This window comes from Clavelina lepadiformis, chromosome 9 (genome assembly GCF_947623445.1).
Source record: "Clavelina lepadiformis chromosome 9, kaClaLepa1.1, whole genome shotgun sequence".
In the NCBI taxonomy this organism is placed as follows: domain Eukaryota; kingdom Metazoa; phylum Chordata; class Ascidiacea; order Aplousobranchia; family Clavelinidae; genus Clavelina; species Clavelina lepadiformis.
In genome coordinates, this window is record NC_135248.1 from 13,098,695 (window position 1) to 13,116,136 (window position 17,442).

The 17,442-nt window shown below is 38.1% G+C and overlaps 2 protein-coding genes and 2 long non-coding RNA genes across 10 annotated transcripts; 2 read left to right on the forward strand and 2 right to left on the reverse strand.

Moving 5' to 3' along the window:
* Positions 1–1,222: 1,222 nt before the first annotated feature.
* Positions 1,223–13,072, forward strand: LOC143470244 (polycystin family receptor for egg jelly-like). Its single transcript, XM_076968250.1, has 25 exons — positions 1,223–1,306; positions 3,663–3,810; positions 4,895–5,061; positions 5,155–6,756; positions 6,848–6,988; positions 7,057–7,243; positions 7,331–7,533; positions 7,612–7,800; positions 8,020–8,303; positions 8,387–8,506; positions 8,602–8,751; positions 8,822–8,954; positions 9,056–9,132; positions 9,201–9,594; positions 9,715–9,911; positions 10,033–10,188; positions 10,251–10,379; positions 10,437–10,592; positions 10,668–10,792; positions 10,859–11,035; positions 11,102–11,301; positions 11,393–12,371; positions 12,430–12,624; positions 12,696–12,835; positions 12,906–13,072. The coding sequence occupies exons 1-25, from the start codon at positions 1,255–1,257 to the stop codon at positions 13,070–13,072; spliced, it is 6,468 nt and encodes a 2,155-aa protein (XP_076824365.1). The 5' UTR covers positions 1,223–1,254.
* LOC143470258 (fibrinogen-like protein 1) lies at positions 2,486–3,664 on the reverse strand. Its single transcript, XM_076968290.1, has 2 exons — positions 3,277–3,664; positions 2,486–3,178 (listed from the first exon to the last, which is right to left on the reverse strand). The coding sequence occupies exons 1-2, from the start codon at positions 3,554–3,556 to the stop codon at positions 2,502–2,504; spliced, it is 957 nt and encodes a 318-aa protein (XP_076824405.1). The 5' UTR covers positions 3,557–3,664; the 3' UTR covers positions 2,486–2,501.
* On the reverse strand, positions 12,873–17,318 carry LOC143470270 (uncharacterized). 7 transcript variants are annotated; one of them, XR_013119338.1, is made up of 6 exons: positions 16,537–17,318; positions 15,873–15,913; positions 15,527–15,591; positions 14,477–15,055; positions 13,970–14,167; positions 12,873–13,437 (listed from the first exon to the last, which is right to left on the reverse strand). It is a non-coding gene; the product is annotated as an uncharacterized LOC143470270 (long non-coding RNA). The 7 variants fall into 7 exon arrangements; XR_013119335.1 differs by having other exon boundaries at positions 15,527–15,690; XR_013119339.1 differs by having other exon boundaries at positions 15,828–15,913.
* Positions 14,040–14,618, forward strand: LOC143470265 (uncharacterized). The gene is made up of 2 exons (XR_013119325.1): positions 14,040–14,195; positions 14,490–14,618. It is a non-coding gene; the product is annotated as an uncharacterized LOC143470265 (long non-coding RNA).
* Positions 17,319–17,442: the final 124 nt, after the last annotated feature.

Here is a 17,442-nt window from a genome sequence, read left to right on the forward strand (position 1 = left end):
GAAGAAACATCTATCAAATTAAATTGTGTTTTCTTGCTATTCATTGGTGTTATGGTATAGTAATAACGGTAATAACTAATAAATACCGGTACATTTGAGTAAAATAAGTCATTCAGGAGCCAGGTGGTACGCAGTGTAGCAAAAAAAGGAATGAGTGGTACGCGATCGCAAAAAGTTTGAGAAACACTGCTGTAAATTATGACAATTTGTTTGCACATTAACAAAGGGTGCTTCCCCAAATTTTTGTCTGATATTCCCCAAATTGATATAATACATAACAAATGCCAAACAAAGTTGTCAGATTGGCAAATTTTTAATTGATTTAGTAGTTTAGTCCCTCGAAAATCAGCTTTAGACCTCCTTTTCGAAAAACGTTTTCCCTAATCTGAGTACATGTATATCATTTTGGCTAACACTCAAAAGTGTTTCATTTCTAAGCGAGCTGTTATTTGTTATGGTTCAACTGCTTGTTAAAAATTTTATTATGCACAGCTGGAACCGGTTTTGTTCCAAAATGTAAGTCTTTGTAGTATAAACGACGTTTATATTACAAAGTTTTGATGGAGTTATTCAGATCCACTAAGGTAGGGTTACCATATTTTCGTGGCCTAAAATCTGGACACTCTTCAGTGCCCACTAGCGGTTTTTAAAATGAGGTATGAACACATTGTCTGTCAATATGACGTCACACTACCAATGCTTTGCCTATACATTGTATACCGGAGTGGATTTTTGAACATAGTGTCGTGAATTCACTAGGCTATTGGGCCTTCAAGGCATATAAGGCCTTCAGCTACTAGCCCAGCTCCACTCATCCATGTATTATTGTATCCCAAATAGAGCGCTGTATTGTCGTTTATGACGTAACAATGAAATTATTACCCGTAACGCAACAAACAATTTAAAAAATTCCGGACATTTAAGCATATTTTAGCATTTCCCCCCGGACGCAGTTTGAACACTAAAATTCCGGACATGTCCGGGGAAATCCGGACGTATGGCAACCCTAACTAAGGCAGATATAGCATAAACCTTGCTAGTACTATGATACTTGAAGCCAACATTGTGATGGTTTTCTAACAATTTCCGTTATGACGTAACAATGTACTTGTGAAAGCCCGTTAGTTTGGTTTTAAATGTGTAATAATTGGTCATACCAAAAGTGGTAAGCTTTGCTGCGCACGCAATTTCTCAGTTGTTTTACATAAGCAAGCTATAAAAAGTATCCTTCACCAAGAAGAGAATATCTGAATCATGATGGTTTTCAAAGTTGCTTTGGTCATCACTTTTGTGCTGGTGTGCGCAGGTATTGTTGGATAATATACCGTAGCTTTGGGTTAGGCAGTTTCGTTTTATGCAGTGGAGTAGCCTTTAACTGTAAATTGTGAGTATTTGTTTGCACATAAAGAAAGGGGCTTCCCCATATTGTTGTCTGACGACAATTGATATAATAATACAACAAATGCCAAACAAAGTTGTCAGATTGGCCGTTTTTTAATTGCTTTAGTCCCTCCAAAATGAGCTTTGAGCCACTTTTTCCAAAAAAAATCTCCTAATCCGTCTACATCGTTTTGGCTAACACTCAAAAGTGTTTAATTTCTAAGCGAGCTGTTGTTTTTATGGTTCAACTTCTTGTTATAAAAGTTATTATGCACAGTTGGAACCGGTTTTGTTCCTAAATGTAAGCCTCTATAGTTTACTCTATAGATACGAAGTATGTATTCATATGTGTTTCATAAATAGCCCAATTTCCCACACCGTGTACAAGTTGGATAAAAGAATAATTGTCGTAACCATTATTTTTAGCATCACCGGTAGTAAGTCAAAGTTGGCAAATCCTCTAACTTGTAACCTATCATTTAGAAAGTAATAGAGGGTCGCCTTATAAAAGGCAGGTAAAAAGCTTCCATCCCTTAGGCCTTAACGTTTAGTCGTTTTATGTCTGCCACTGAAGAAGTGGACATGATATGTTTTGTATCACCACAAGTGCTGAAGATCAATGCGCCAAATACGGAAAAGACTTTTCTACATTTCAATAAACGTTGTTTCATATACCGCAACCTACTGCACTGTAACAGGTCTCAGAAAACAACACTATAACAGGAAACTGGTCTTCGCGTATCTTTAACAATGGAGAGCTAAAAAAACGTTGTGTTATGGTTTACAGTTATGGTTGCAAAGACCGTCAGGTTGCGCAATGCTGCTCGCACTTGCACATTGGGCTATGCCCCTTCATAAACACATTTTTGGCAGCCATTATGTCTATTGTAATTTCCAAAACAGCTTGAAATTTTAACGATAAAATCGCTTTGAATATAGGATTGGTGTGGTTTTATTTTCTTATACAAATAATAGAACATATTTATGTGGCATAACTTTAATGTAGTGATGCGGACCGGACACGTTCCAGAACACAATAGTAAGAGAATGTTTTCAAAGCTAACAAACGCTGAAAAGAATGACACTGACTGACAATGCACTTGTATGACAATTTTATTTGACTACGGTTTGCTGTGATACAGATTCATAGACACAAAACGCAATGCGGTTTCATTCTCATTCACTTTTCGCCAATTTCCCCAATAAATGTTGCCCCAAGTCATTGGTTGCCTGTACTTGGGATAAGGACCGTTTAGATTCGATTGTCCGCAATAAAAATCTTCAAACCACCAACCTGACTTGTAGTCCCTGGCACAATTGACGTGTTTGTTTTCGTCATTATCGACATCCGGTGTGCTAAACCGGCTACGATAAATAGGCGTCCAGTAGTTTAAAATGCTGAATCTTGGGAAATCTTTCACATGTAACTTGTATTGGAATGATTTTGGAGAGAAGCGAAATGATGGAAATTGAACAAACTGCTTAATACCATCCCAGTCTTCAAGATTAACACCAAGTTTTAACTTATCAGCTATAGTGGCTAGTCTCGACAAACCGTTAATATTTTCCAAACCAACCCAGTATTCACTATTGGGGTTCCCAAATCCTCTGACGTAATCATCCCAACCCCTGTTAAAGTTGATTTCTCCGTTCATTCTTCTTTGTATTGTGGTCCAGCCCTTCTTCGTTGAAACGAGGCCCATATCACAGTAGACGTAGGTGACCTGAAATCCTCGATTGAACCACACCGGGTAGATACCGCTTGATGTTGAACCACTTGCATAGATGCTCGTGCATTCTGAAGACAAAATATTTTAAGGTTCTACAACGGTTGCATACAATTTATTTAACCTGAGCTATACTTTACAACGGCTTTGCTGTTAGAAAAATTTTTACCTTTGTGATAATCGATGAAAGAATGAAATTGTTTTATGTTTTCTGCAAAATCGACGTGAGTTTTATAACTCTGTTGCATAAATTTGCAGCTTTGAAGATTATGAAAGTTCATGTTGGATGAACTTTGTTTTTCTAAACTTTTGCTCAGTTCCTTAACTCTTTGTAAAACGCTGCTGACTTGGTCTGTCACTGCTTGGCAATGCCACCATTGTAATGTCAACAATAGCAAACAACAATAATAAAATCTGTTTTGGAGCCAGTTTCTTTTTTGGGAAAACATAATTTATTGTTTTCAACTTGAATATTGCCGTTGGTACTACTATGGCTGTTAACATATGTTAGCTTGGTTATATCCGTTAAATTCTAACGCTATCTTGCTATTTCAGAATGCAAGATAATCTTGCAAAACGCGACTGGCAGAGTTGATTTTTCAACCGCAGGGCAATGTACCAACGCAGCAGATTCTATTTCGTGGGAAATTCCACTTAACAACAATGAACATGCATCTGTCCAATTTCCCGAAGTTGTTGTAAGGTGAATTGTTTATTTTTTGCTATTGTTAGAAATGTTTTAGTACATTTTGAAACAACATTTACAGCGTTTGTAACACAGAATTTGCTTGTGACATTTGTCATGATTTATCAACAAATTTGAAAACTCCACACAAATAGGCCTACCATGACGTATAGAAGAACATAGTTTAAAGAAATAGTTCCATAACGGAATTGGGTTGGCCTGTTCTACCAGGTGCTTGTTGTTAACTAATTTTAATCAAGAACTAAGACGAAGGTTTCAAACAGCTTAATTCAGAACTTGACCGACTTTAATAACGTCATACCATCTCTGCTCGCCTGTTCTTTCCCTTGCACAAACATACAACCTCATCATCAATCAATCAATCGCTCATCAATTCACAACAATCAGCGCAAGCCATGCGCTTGGACGGAATTAGTTTTCTGTCGGATAAAAATAAATTCCATACAAACCTCGCAAGCAATTAAAATGCATTTCAATTGCCAAGCTTTGTGATTATGATTATTGTCAGCATTTTTTTACAACTTGTTTGGAAAACAATAAAGGTCTCCTATATAGTTGTAAAAAGCATTCCTACCGTCACACATTATCATTGGTGCGAGTATTTTTTACAATTTGTGACGAAAACGATAAAAAAAGTCGTGGAATCCGCCATAGCCTGAGGGAGGAGTGACTATAACATGTAACAAACAAACAAGCAAATATAAATTTAGTGAAAACATTGCACAACTACATAAAAATTGTTAAACTAAGTGAAAAAAGTTATTCTCATGGTGATAGTGACAAAATTTTTGTCTCAAAAGCATAGAGCAAAGCTACAGTAAAAACGGTGACTAAAATATTCGTGGCATTTTTCTAAACTGAATAAAACGTGACAGTAGAATAATATTCAGGTTAATTTATCATTAACTAAAAATTATTGAAATGTTGCTTAAAAACTTTTCCTTTAGGCGTTTCATTTACAAAAAGATTGTTTGATTTTATGACAAGAAAATAATCTGTACAGCATAGGATCATGAATGATGACATAACAATCGTCTAAAAATCATTATTTTTGTAACAATATTTGTTATTTGTAACACAGCTGTTCAGAAGCAAAGCTGGTAATTTCCGGAAGTGGATTTGCTGATGCATATTGTGGTCCTAATAAACCGGGAACCCTTATATTTGACGAAAGTGTCGTGATTTCGCTGCAAAACTTGATGAAGAAGTGCATCGTGGCCAAAATTTCCTTCATTTACTCCCGCATTGGTGAATTAACAACGAAAATTTAGAAACGATGAATTTGGCAAGTGTCTGGTTATTTTCCTAAGAATTTTTTATTTCACTTGACAATTATTACAGGATTCAGCTTAGAAACTGCCGCTACGCACGTTCCAACAAAAGAAAAAGTCAAATTTATGGCAAAATTAACAGGCGCAAGTAGCTTGAACTTTAAATGCAGGATATCGTTCGGTTCCAGTGGTGAAACAAATCTTTCAACAACAACTTTCACAGCCGAGCGATCATTTCAATTTCCAGGAAAATATCTTGTTGGTGCCAGGTGTGTTATTGTTGGAACCACAGAGAGTTTCAAGACCCAATTTATCGATCTTTACGTGGAGTCTGCTCTAACAGCTGGAAAATTAAAAATGTTCCATAAGCAATGGAGCAGCACATATCCAAGTCCTGATGAGTTTGTATTTTATCACAAATACTACTTCCCCGTCTCATACACGTTTATGGTGGATGACGTCATCATTTCGCCACACCACACCCAGGCAACTTTTAACAAAGCAAAGTTTTTATCGAATGGAACCGAAAAAGTAAAATTCGAACTCAACTCAACGACGCAAAAATTAGTTGGACCCGGGATACACAACATCATATTATTGTTGCAAAACAACGTTTCTTCTGTGACGTATGCCACACCAATCACTTTCGAGGAAGAAATCAAAAGCTTTAATATAATGAAGAAACAATATGTTGGTATTCTACCGAATTATTTCGTCATAAGCGCGACGGTTAGTCAAGGTGCGCCGGTTGATCTTTCAGTCGAGATCAAATCGACCCGAACCAACCTGCCAGTTTGGAAGACTTCAAAATTCTGCCAACGCGATTGCCACTTGATGGCGATAGAGGCAACCGTATCTCAACCAGGAATTTATGAAGTTGTGGCAACTGCCAAAAACAACAACTCTTCATTGACGTCATCAAGATCGTTTGAAGCTCTACCTCAGATCTATGACGTGTATATTACGTCGCGAAGATGTAACTTTAGCGATTACTACAGAGACGTCTACGTATTCGTCAGAGGTGACTTGGGGGACTTCGTAATGAACCTAACGATCGAGGATAGCTCACAGATCGTCAATTTATCGATTTCAAAGTCGGAATACGAGCACAAAGATTTGCCGAATTTACCATTCGACGTCAAACCTTACAAGCTCGTCAAACAGAGAAGTCTTTTCTTTGACGCTGGGAGTAAGCCAGTCACCGTGGTTATCGCAAATACGAAACAATCATTTCGTTTCGTTGGATCCGTTCCAATGTCTTTCACGTCATCATGCTTGCATAGCGTGAGAATTCGCGACGGGAAAGTTGGCGGTGGACTCGACGAACCTTTAAAATTCGTTGAAGAGTTCGTCTTAAATGCAGACCTTATATTCAACTGCGTTAGGAACGCGTTCTTCCTCGATTACAAGTGGAGAGTGTATCGGGTGGCGTCAAAGATAGACATCCCAAAAACTGGCGATGAAGTTCAACTTCAGACGAACTCAGTTCAACCAGAACTTGTGGTAAAACCTGATGCATTGTTGCCGGGTTTATACGTCATAAATATCGCTGTCAACCTCACTAGTTACCATACATTCAGCGTAATAACAAAAGTCAATGGTTATGCGTTGATAGAAATTCCTAAAAGAAAATTGAATTTTATTATCAAGGGAGGAAATGTGGTTCAGACTGGTGGGTCGATAATATTAGATTTCTATGATTAAAGTTTGCGGTTTCCCGTTACAAGAAATATAATCTTGAAATGTTCAACCTTTTTACACAGGAACGAACACAACCGTTTTGAGGTTTGAGGCTTCCATTGATTTCAACAAATATGACAAAAATATCAATCGCGATTGGTTTTGTGCCGTCAAGGAGAAAGATCTCCCGTTGAATGCGAAAATAGGAAAAATACAAAGAAAAGGTTTAAAAATAATTCCTCAATTTCGACTTTTCTGATCGAAAAATAAATTTTTACTTTTCACGTTCAAGGTTCTTGCTTTGATTGGCAAACCCTCTGGGTTACTGGCGATGACGTAATGGAAATTTCCATGAGCAAACTGATACGAAGCGAAAATTATTACGTTAGGTTGATTGTATCCGGCGAGCATTATGACGCAGCATTTGCTGATCAAAAAATTATATCTACATTAAAACCGGTCCCGGTCGTTAGTTTGAGGCAAGTTTTAAAAAACTTTAAAAAATTTATTAAGTTCATTTAACTCTAAATTGGCTTTAAACTTAACATTTTCTCTTTTAACTTTAGATGTTGGTCAAATTGCGGGAAGTTATTTTCTCCTCACCTGCCAATCATTCTGCAAATATTATGTGACAATTGCTCACGTCATAGTTGGGTATTGTCGCTGAAATCCGGACGACAATTGCATTTGTGCCAGAACCGGCGATTTTGCAAACTCGGTAGATCACTTCTCAACGTAATAGATACGTCATCAAACGTCACAGGAACAGGTAAATATAATTTGTCCGAAATTATAGGTATGTACTGCTTCGACCAACATCATATAAAATTTTGAACTTGACATTCAGGTTACAATATCGACGGGGAAAAAGCTTCGGTAACCCTGTTCCTTACCCCACCATCATCACCTAGTGGCGTTGGTTGCCGGGCGACATCCGAAATTGGAATTGCCGAAGTCACAAAGTTTAATATGACGTGTACTAGTTTCGTAAAAGATCAAGCGTCACTCAAATACAGCTTCTTTGTGAAAGAAAGAGGTAGAGTCGCATGCTGTGGCATGTAAAGAAATGTTCTTAGTTGATTTCCAGAGCGTGGTGTCACAAATTTTATCCTCAAACTGAGCTAAGCTTAAACCCGGCGATCGTTCGCGCCCCGGTCACTGCTCTGTTGCAGCGCATTTTACATTGATTGCAATTATGTCGTATTTGCAGGAGCGATTTAGTTATGTTTAAGTCTAAAATAGAAAATATTTTTAGATCAAAAGTTTCTTTTACAACATGGCTACGACTCAAGTGTTAATGACGTCATTCTGACGTCTGAGCAGTTGCCTAGTTTCGTCACGATTGTGGTGCAAATATGCGGCTCTCGACTATCTTGCTATGAGAGGAATTTCTCTGTTTTTTTAACGGAAAACCATCAGGCCGGCAATAAGTTAAAAGCGGGATTTTTCAACGCTTTTTGGAGCAATGATTTGCAGAAGATCGCGAAATGTACGCTGCCAGTGCCAATATCGCCAACAAAAATTCTCACCGAATCAGAGGTCGGTTTATAACGTAATAATATGTAGGCTATTAATCAACCGGCGGTCTTACCGGAATAGTCCTTCACTTTTTCATTTAACAGAAACGTAAAATATTTGAAGAAGTTGCGAAATACCCGCTTGTCACCCTTGACTCAGTGAAACAAGTCGCTGACGTCTTAAGTCACCTGACCAAAGATTTTGATGTCACGTCCTTGAAATTGGTAAATTCTACAATTTAAAAATTTATCAGAGAAATAAAAAATTACTTAAAGCATAACAATAGATGATGCGTTTGTTTGTTTTTTATATTTTTTAGCAAAAAGTGGTGAGAATAATGGATCGAACAGAAGGCTTTGCTTTGAAATTGAAACGCGAGGGGGATGATGACATCATAAGGTCAATTGCGGCTTCAAGCTTGACTGTGACGTCAAATTTGATTGAAGCTTCTAAAGAAACTAGTTTTAAGGTAACAAAGCGAATTAATTTTGCTGACATCACAAATCAGTAATCTAAACAATAAATAATTATTATAAAAGATTAAAGAAACATCAAGAATGACTAGGCTTGGAAGGGCGCTTATGACGTCATTGGTACCTGGGGAAGAAGCGGTTACGTTTGAAACAAAGTTTATCAAAGGAAGATTCCTCAAACTAAACAATGATGTCATCAGTAAGTGACCAAGTCTATGTTCAACTCGTACACGTTTTAAGCTCAAGTGCTGCGACGTGTTTCAACTTCCACGAGTTCATTCAAAAACTTTTTTCTCTCAGATCCTCTCGGTGGTAACTCTTCCCTAGTTCGGCTTCCAAACATACAGGCACTAAGCGATGAAGTGATCAATGTAGAGGTATGAATTCTAATTTGCTTTATTTTGCGCGATATACCGCGATAACAAAATGATTTCATGATTTCTAGATCTTCACCTACAACACTTCGTCCGTCGACTTCAGCACGAACAAACACAAAGTCGATCTCGTGACCTCTGTTACCTTGGCAACGGGATGGGAGAAACAGATTCCTATCAGTTACGAAAAAGCTGAAAACCAAACTGTCGGCTTCGATTTACCAGCACAGCCTAGTAAAGAAAATATCGTAACGAGGGTCCAAAGCAATTGTGACGTTACACACTGTCACAGCAAAGCGACAGGTTCAGCTTTGTTGGATTTTGCACTGCAAAGGCGACGCACAAGTCATTCTATCATCAGAATTCATGTTGAAAACATGGACCTGAAAATACAAAATTGCAAATTAAGCTTGGAAACCACCAACAACAGCCCTTTCAAATTAAACAAAACGTTTCACGAGAAAGGTTTGTTTGAGTGAAATATTGCAGTGAGGCAATTTTTATGTTTGTAGAGGTCAGTGCTTTCGTAAAATTACTACATTTTTTACTTTTCATCAAGTTCCTTTTGAAAAAAATTATTTCCAGAATCATCATACTCCTGGTTGGTGCCTGTGAGGTCACTTCCGGTTGCGGAAAACGAATTTAACTTGACCATCCAAGTTGACCTCGGAGAAGGTTATTACCGCAAAGGAAGTTTGATTGACTTGACGTATTCGTCCTTTATGCTCGAGTGCTTGCATTGGGACGTCGATGCCAAAGACTGGAGCGAGAGCTCTTGCAAGGTGAGATATTTGATGTCAATGTTGCTCTAAATACGGTTTTTTCAGCAAATGTCAAATCAAGTTTACTCATAACGTCCGTTATTTCCAAACAAACTAAATAAAGTGATTTCATAATGATCAGGTCCATCAAAACATTGAAACCGGGCTGGTCGATTGCGAATGTGACTTAACTCAAGACACAAACGACAACAAGAGAAGGAAAAGAGAGAAAAAAATTGTTCCCACTCTCTACGCCTCCACTCTTGTTGTTCTTCCCAACAAGATCGATCAGAGCCAAGTAAGAAAGTTTACGACACATCTGAAGTTATCACTTTTAATAAATTGTTGAATCGTGTTTAGCTTTCCTGGAATCTTTGGGAGCATTTTCAAGATAATCCAGTGATCATCAGTTTTTTGTTTGTCCTGTACTCCATCTACGCTCTTCTCCTTGTATGGGCGAGAAATAAAGACAAAGATGCAGAGAAAAAGGTAAAAAATTATCAAGATGCTTCAACTTTATAAAATTTAATCATAACAATTTTGAAGGGTCTCTTCATTGAAGTTGAGGACAACTCACCGAACGACCAGCACCGGTATTATGTTACAATTTACACGGGTAGTCGTCTACACGGCGGCACTACCGCGGCTGTCTGCATGAGACTGCTGGGCAAAAGGAAAACTAGTAACGCTCACGTCATACAAGTAAATGATGACGTCTGCCGTCGTGTGTCAATGTTGTTTGTTTTGACGTCATATAATCTTTGACTATTTGTTTAGCGCGAAAACGGAAACATTTTAACCACGGGAAGCGTCCAGTCCTTCCTCGTTACGACACCACAAAGTTTGGGTGACGTCAGAGCCGTAAAAATGTGGCGCAATGACGGAGGAAGCAGCCCTAAGTGGTATGAATTAGTGACAAGTTATCAGGAGTTGTATGAATTATTGATTTATTGCGAGCTATACTTCAGGTACCTTGAGCGGATGGTGGTAAGGGATTTGGAAACCAGCGCTTGTTGGTTTTTTATGTGCGGCAAATGGTTTAGCGAGGTGGACGTGGAATATACATTCCCGGTCGCAACGATCGACCAACTACAAATTTCCACAAACTTGTTCCTGATAAAACTCGAAAACCATTTTAAAGACAGGTTTGTTGGTAAAAGATTCCACCACGCTGTGCCAGTTAATTATCTCGTAATAATTTTCATTTCCAGACACGTCTGGTATTCCGTTTTTGGCATGAGGCCATGGCAACATGAGGTCATGACTCGGGTGGAGAGAGTTTCAACTTGTTCTCTCTTTATATTTATGGTGATGTTAACATCTATGATGTTTCATGGTCATAGTTACGCACTAGACGGGAATGTGTTAACAGTTGGTCACTACTACTTCAAGTGGTCCCACATTGTTGTCGGTAAGTTCAGTCAAAAGTGAGCAAAAGCCAAAATGTGGTTGTGATAATTAGGTTGGCAAACTCGTACTAACTTTCTACTTTTATCAAAAAGGTATTGAAAGCGCTTTAATGTGCTTTCCTGGACCCTACTTCATTAGCCTGATGTTTCGTCACGCCAAACGACGGAAAATGAACAAAAATTCAAATCCTGACAATAATCCGCAATCCACACAAACCACGAGAGGGCAGCAAGAACCAACCACATCACTTGCACGTAGCCATGACGTCACAAACACGAGAAAAAGTCCAGAAAAGAAAAGCATAAAAGTTGACCAAAACAGAAAAAAGAATGGTCAACATATTTCTGACGATAAAGATCGTCCATCGACCTCAAAAGACATCTCAAGTCTCGTCCATAGGCAACGGCAAACTTTCCCAGGAAAAGTTAAAATTGAAAACGAAACAAAACAACAAAACAATCGCCGAAACTTGAGAGATTCGACGATGAACAAAAAATTCACCACGTCACGCGGGGAACGAGAAGTGGCCACAACGTCATACCCGGTAAAACCTATGACGTCCTCAAAAATGAAGAAACACATCCCGTCGCGCGTTGAACGAAACGGGTCCAATACGTCATCACAAGTAAAACCTGTGACGTCGACAAAAGTTAAAAAACACATCCCGCCGCGCGTCGATCGAGATGGGGCCAGTAAATCATCGACAGCAATACATGTGACGTCATCAAAAATAAAAAAGCACATGCCGTCACGCGTCGAACGGAAAGTGACCACTAACTCATCACGAGTAAAACATGTGACGTCATCAAAAGTGAAAAAACACATCCCGTCACGCGTCGAACGAAAAGTGACCACTAACTCATCACGAGTAAAACCTGTGACGTCATCAAAAGTGAAAAAACACATCCCGTCGCGCGTTGAACGAAAAGTGACCACAACGGCATCGCCAATAAAACCAGTGACGGCGTCAAAAGTGAAAAAGCACAAACCATTGCAGGTTAAACGTGATGTGGCTAAAACGTCATCGCCAGCAACAAAGATGACATCATCAGAAATGAGACCATCAGCAAGGTAATGAATATGGTTGTTGAAGTAAGTTTGTTTGTGAAGTAAAATTTTTCATGTACAGGCCGCCATTGTCTGCTACGGAAGCACAGCAAGAATTGACAATCGCGGAAATTGATCCCAACACTCTGGATCCACTCGCTATTGTTCACTTTTCTATCTACGTGGCCTGGTTTTATATCTTTGCAGTTATGGTCACGTCGACGGTGATTTGCGTCATGTACGGAATGACGTATGGGCTGGAAACATGCAGGGATTGGTGAGCAATTGTTACCAAATAATAAACAGTTAAGATTTCGTCACATGCGTTAAAACTTAATAATATTTCAGGTTGGTTTCTTTCGCGAGCGCTTTCATTGAAACAGTCATAATACTGGAATCTTTGAAAGTGGTCTTGATCGCTTACTTCTCAGTGATAAACAATCCGATACACGATCTTCGGGATTGGATTCCTCCTTTGCCACCATCAGGTTATTGGCAAAACTATGATTTATTGATCGCTTTGAACACATTTTTGATCATTTTTATTTCTTGATGAAGTGAGGCCTCGGTCTTACGTTAATCGTGGCGCAACAGCGAAGAAACAGAAGAAAGAAAAACTGACCAATCCGATTTATCGGGCTCCAACGCGAGAAAGAACCAACCGCAAGAGAAATACGCAGGAGGACATAGAAATGCAAATCATCAAAAAACGTGTTTCTCCATGAGGCTGACTTGGAAGTGTTTGCTGAGTCACAATGCCTTTTACAGTAGACTGTGTAGTTTACTATTTTAAAGCGAAGAAATATCTTATTGCAATGGTATAGTATGGTATGGTATCGTTTCCAACTGTACATCCATAGATTAAGGATATTCTTTGCACGACCTACAATCGGCGATGGTTCCTCGTTGCCGGTTGTCGAGTTATCGTTTTGTCGCAACAATTTCCTTTTCATTTCATTTTACACGATTTGAAATTGTTCACGAGGTCCAGTGAATACAAGCAAGGGTCGTTAAAGCCTTGCCGAAGGTCATTACAACGGTAGAGCCGCTGGGTGTCGCATCATTGCAGTCTGGTGCTCTAACCGCTCTTCTATAAAATCAAAATTAGGCGTCAATCAAACGACATATGCTTTAACTATAGCTATCAATCATAGTTACTTTGTTGCTACTTGGCAAGCATAGTTACATACTAACTATTATTTTAGGGGTGTACAATACAGAATGCTTTACTATTCTAGAAAAATCAAGAATAGTTTATTGCGAACCGAAAATTTTGAATCTTGTTCTGCAATAATGTCGAGTTCACTAAATTGAAGCCCATGCAGTGCTTTTTTCGCCTTTACAATAAGACCTATAATGTAATTATCGGTTAAAGTTTTATGACACTTTTGAAATAAGTTTTGATGCGGTTTAATTTATAGCGACGCTAATTGCTGCGCTACACATTTTGCAACGTCAAGTCAATGTCTAATGGAGTCTGCGCATGCAAAGAAATATTTAATGAAAGCTGATATTTATGAATCGACAACAAAAGTGAATTCGATCGCAATGAAACTTGGCTTTTGAGCATTCGTTCTTCAAAATTGTACACCCCTAAACCTAAACCATGTATCTACTCTTACTAAATTGGCTTCAGTTGAATTCTCAGAAAAGTTTCCAAAACTTCGCACAAGAGGTGGACAGCATGTGAAAATGACCAGTCTGCAAAGATCTGAATTCTGTCTGATGGTTGAAGTCAGCAGATTGTGGTTGCAGTGGAATCGAAGACAGCATTCCAATCTTCTGATGCTGGAGCACACTCAAGAACCAACTTTGGCCATCTTTCGACAACAAATCAAGTGCATGCAAGTTAGTAGTGATAATGTAATTGTATTAGCTGTGTTTTTAAACGATTTCATGGAAACAGTTTGTCTGTATTTCTACCATTTCTCCATGTACTGCTAAATCATAATAATACAGTATGTAAAGCAATAGCCTAAGCATCCAGCATGTGCATAATTGCTTTGCCTAACAAGCACTTGGAGATTGATTGTTCTGGTCACATTGTTATGATGACAACCTTACAAAACTGAAATTACAACTTAATTTTATAAAATAATTTTAATGCTGTTACTACTGGTGGCTTTTACCATATTTTTCCAGATCAATGTCTTTGCACCATTTCTGGATCCGGTTATTCGATTAAAAAACGATTCATCAACATCTTTCGATTTATTGGTCCCAAGTAAAAGAGTATTTCTCAATGCACCACCTTCTATTGGACTGCAATGACATCATGTTCTGTACATGACTGTTAAGGAATCTAACAAGAAGATTCCTCATGCAGCGAGCAGCAATGACATCACATCTATCCAGAGACCAACATCGTTGTGCAATTGTGCTGCACATTACTGGGCTCGACATCAACGCTCAGCATTGTTACCATGGCCACGAGAAACCGGGCTTCTGCCTGGGATGGGGTTTCTTTTACGGTGAGTTTTCTTTTCCCATCCACTGATGTACAGCATTGGATCTGCAGTCAACATCAACAGTCTCTTGCTTGAATACACCACCTACTTCTGTTTTTCTGGTTTAGTGGCCGTGCTAGTTGTCATCATCAAGTGATGCTATCATTATACTTGCACATGTTTTAAACTTTTTAAAGTTTGTCATGATTTCCTTGTTCTTGGACATGGTGCAACTAGCACTCTTTTTCGTCCCCACCATGCCTATGACGAAAAATAAAATGATTGATTGATCGTTCAGTTGTGATGCAAAAATGTTGTTATAAAAAAAAAACACAAGTCCCACCCGAGTTGCGGCCCGGTATAAAATGTTGGTATGACACACCGCAGTTAGTGATCTCTGGCGTGGCAATAAGGTGCAAATATTGTTTGGCCAATGGCATAATTAACATCTTTAGCTTTCAGGCATGACAAGTGTTTTATTGAGTCACTCAATATAGGTTTGTTAAAAATGGTGCCATTTGCAGCAGGCTTTATGTGTACGTCTAAGTTCTGTTTACCGAAAACTGTTTTGGGGGATGGGAAAAAACACAAAAAGGAAAAAATGTTTACTCACAATTGTAAAGAATCCGTTAGATGACATTTTTTTACTCAACCTAACCAAGTGGTCAAACACGCAGTTGTAACCGGCATTTAATGCACAAAGAAGTTCTACGAGTTCTCTAATTTTCTCACCATCAATATAATGCAGTCTCCAGTCCTCCTGTTGCAGGCAGGTGTAGGTCCTTTATGACTCCCAGCTTTAATTTACAAACTTACAATCAATTTCCCATTCACAAATCGTGATTCACAATGACATAATCTCATGCCACACCACATTCATGTAAAAATGTCTATGACTTGGAAAAAAATCACTGATCAATAGATATAAATCAAACACTGTAATCGCATGCATTTATAGCAATATCAAACCGGAAGTTGACAGCAGAGAAATATTGTCAACAACTGAAAACCATAAAAACTAGGTCAAACTTGCCCGTCAATAACTGGATCAGGTTAGTTAGACATTTACTTGATATACCTTGTTCAGGATCAGCTCTTGGTCCACAGAAAAATCTTGTTCTGCACAAACAATTAAAAAAACAACTTTTGAGCACAACTAACATGGGTTTCTATCAAATGTTTGCTATGTCAAATGTAGTAGTGTGCATCACTTTCAACGGAAATACTATTTTTTCAAGTTTTGAAAATTCAAACATGACTGAAATTTATGATTACAATGTTTAAAGAATTATTGAATGGGTTCAAATGGTTATGTCTACATCAATGATCAAATTCTTAACTGAATATAAAACAAAATTGTTTGAATCTAAAACTTTACGCTGATTTGATTGACTTGTTTTAATGATTGTGAAGCGAGATTTCAAAATCGTTTTCACAACGAGATTACCCTTAGACAGAGACTGCGATAAAAGTGAGACAGCAGCAATAATATGTTTAAAACAAGCAATAAACAGGATTGGAAATGTGAACAGTTTGTTTCTTCGGAAAATTATTTCCAAATACACAAGCAGCGAAGTTGTTTATAACTTAACGAACGACGACTAATTATTTATTGTTGTCATTTCTGACGTAGCCATTTGATCTGTGTGCGTTGAAACCTGTCATTTTTGTTCTAAAAGCATCATCTATTGGACAGTAATGAGTAATGACATTTACTTTGTACATCACTGTTGATGTATCACCTAACAAAGAAGATTCCATCATGCAGCGTGCAGCAATGACGTCTATCTAGAGATCAACATCGGTGCGCTATTGTGCTGTACATTACTTCTGCCTGAGATATAAAAGTTATCAAAGATGCAATGGAAGCCCGTATTCCACGTACACATGGATTGTGTTATGTAAATTTGAAAACGGTATGGTTTTACATGAGGGAAACTACCTACATTTTTAAATTAATGAGAGTAAAATCGATAGTATTGTATGTCTATGTCTATCAAGCAACTAAAATGCAAAAAATCGGCAAAAGGGTTAACTGTGTGTTAATATGAGAAAAACTCTAAATTAAACTTACGGCAAAGTTTCTAGCAAAACCAAAAGTTTTATGCAAGTTACTTTTAAAACCAAAGAAAGCTATCTTGGAAGCTGTGAACTAGATGAGTTTCTAAAGATTAATTGGCTGGATACTGGAACTCATTTGCCTTCCGGTAACAACCCTGAACTATTTCTTGTCAACGATTTACGCCAAAGAAAGAGCGTCCTTTACAACACCAGGCTTTTCTGTGCACAGCACATTTACCAAAAACTAAACTTAGGAAAAATATCGGTAGTTGAGGTTAGTTTGCTGAATAAATCACTCAAAGCCAAGTCATTTCACAGCGGTACAAAATTTTTGCTGCCAAAAACTGTTACCCAGGCGGGTGACAACTTTTTATTGCGCAGTGATATTAGCAGTGGTAATATAGTAGTGCAGTGGTAGTAGTGAGTAGTGACTAGTGCAGTGATGTAGCCTACATTGGTGCTGACAGTACATGAAAACAGAAATTAATTTCATTGAAGAAATTTTACTATCACCGGATGAAATAAGACCAACAACGTAGTCAGTTAACACACGGTCCTTTTGAACGTATTTCATGGATGATATATTT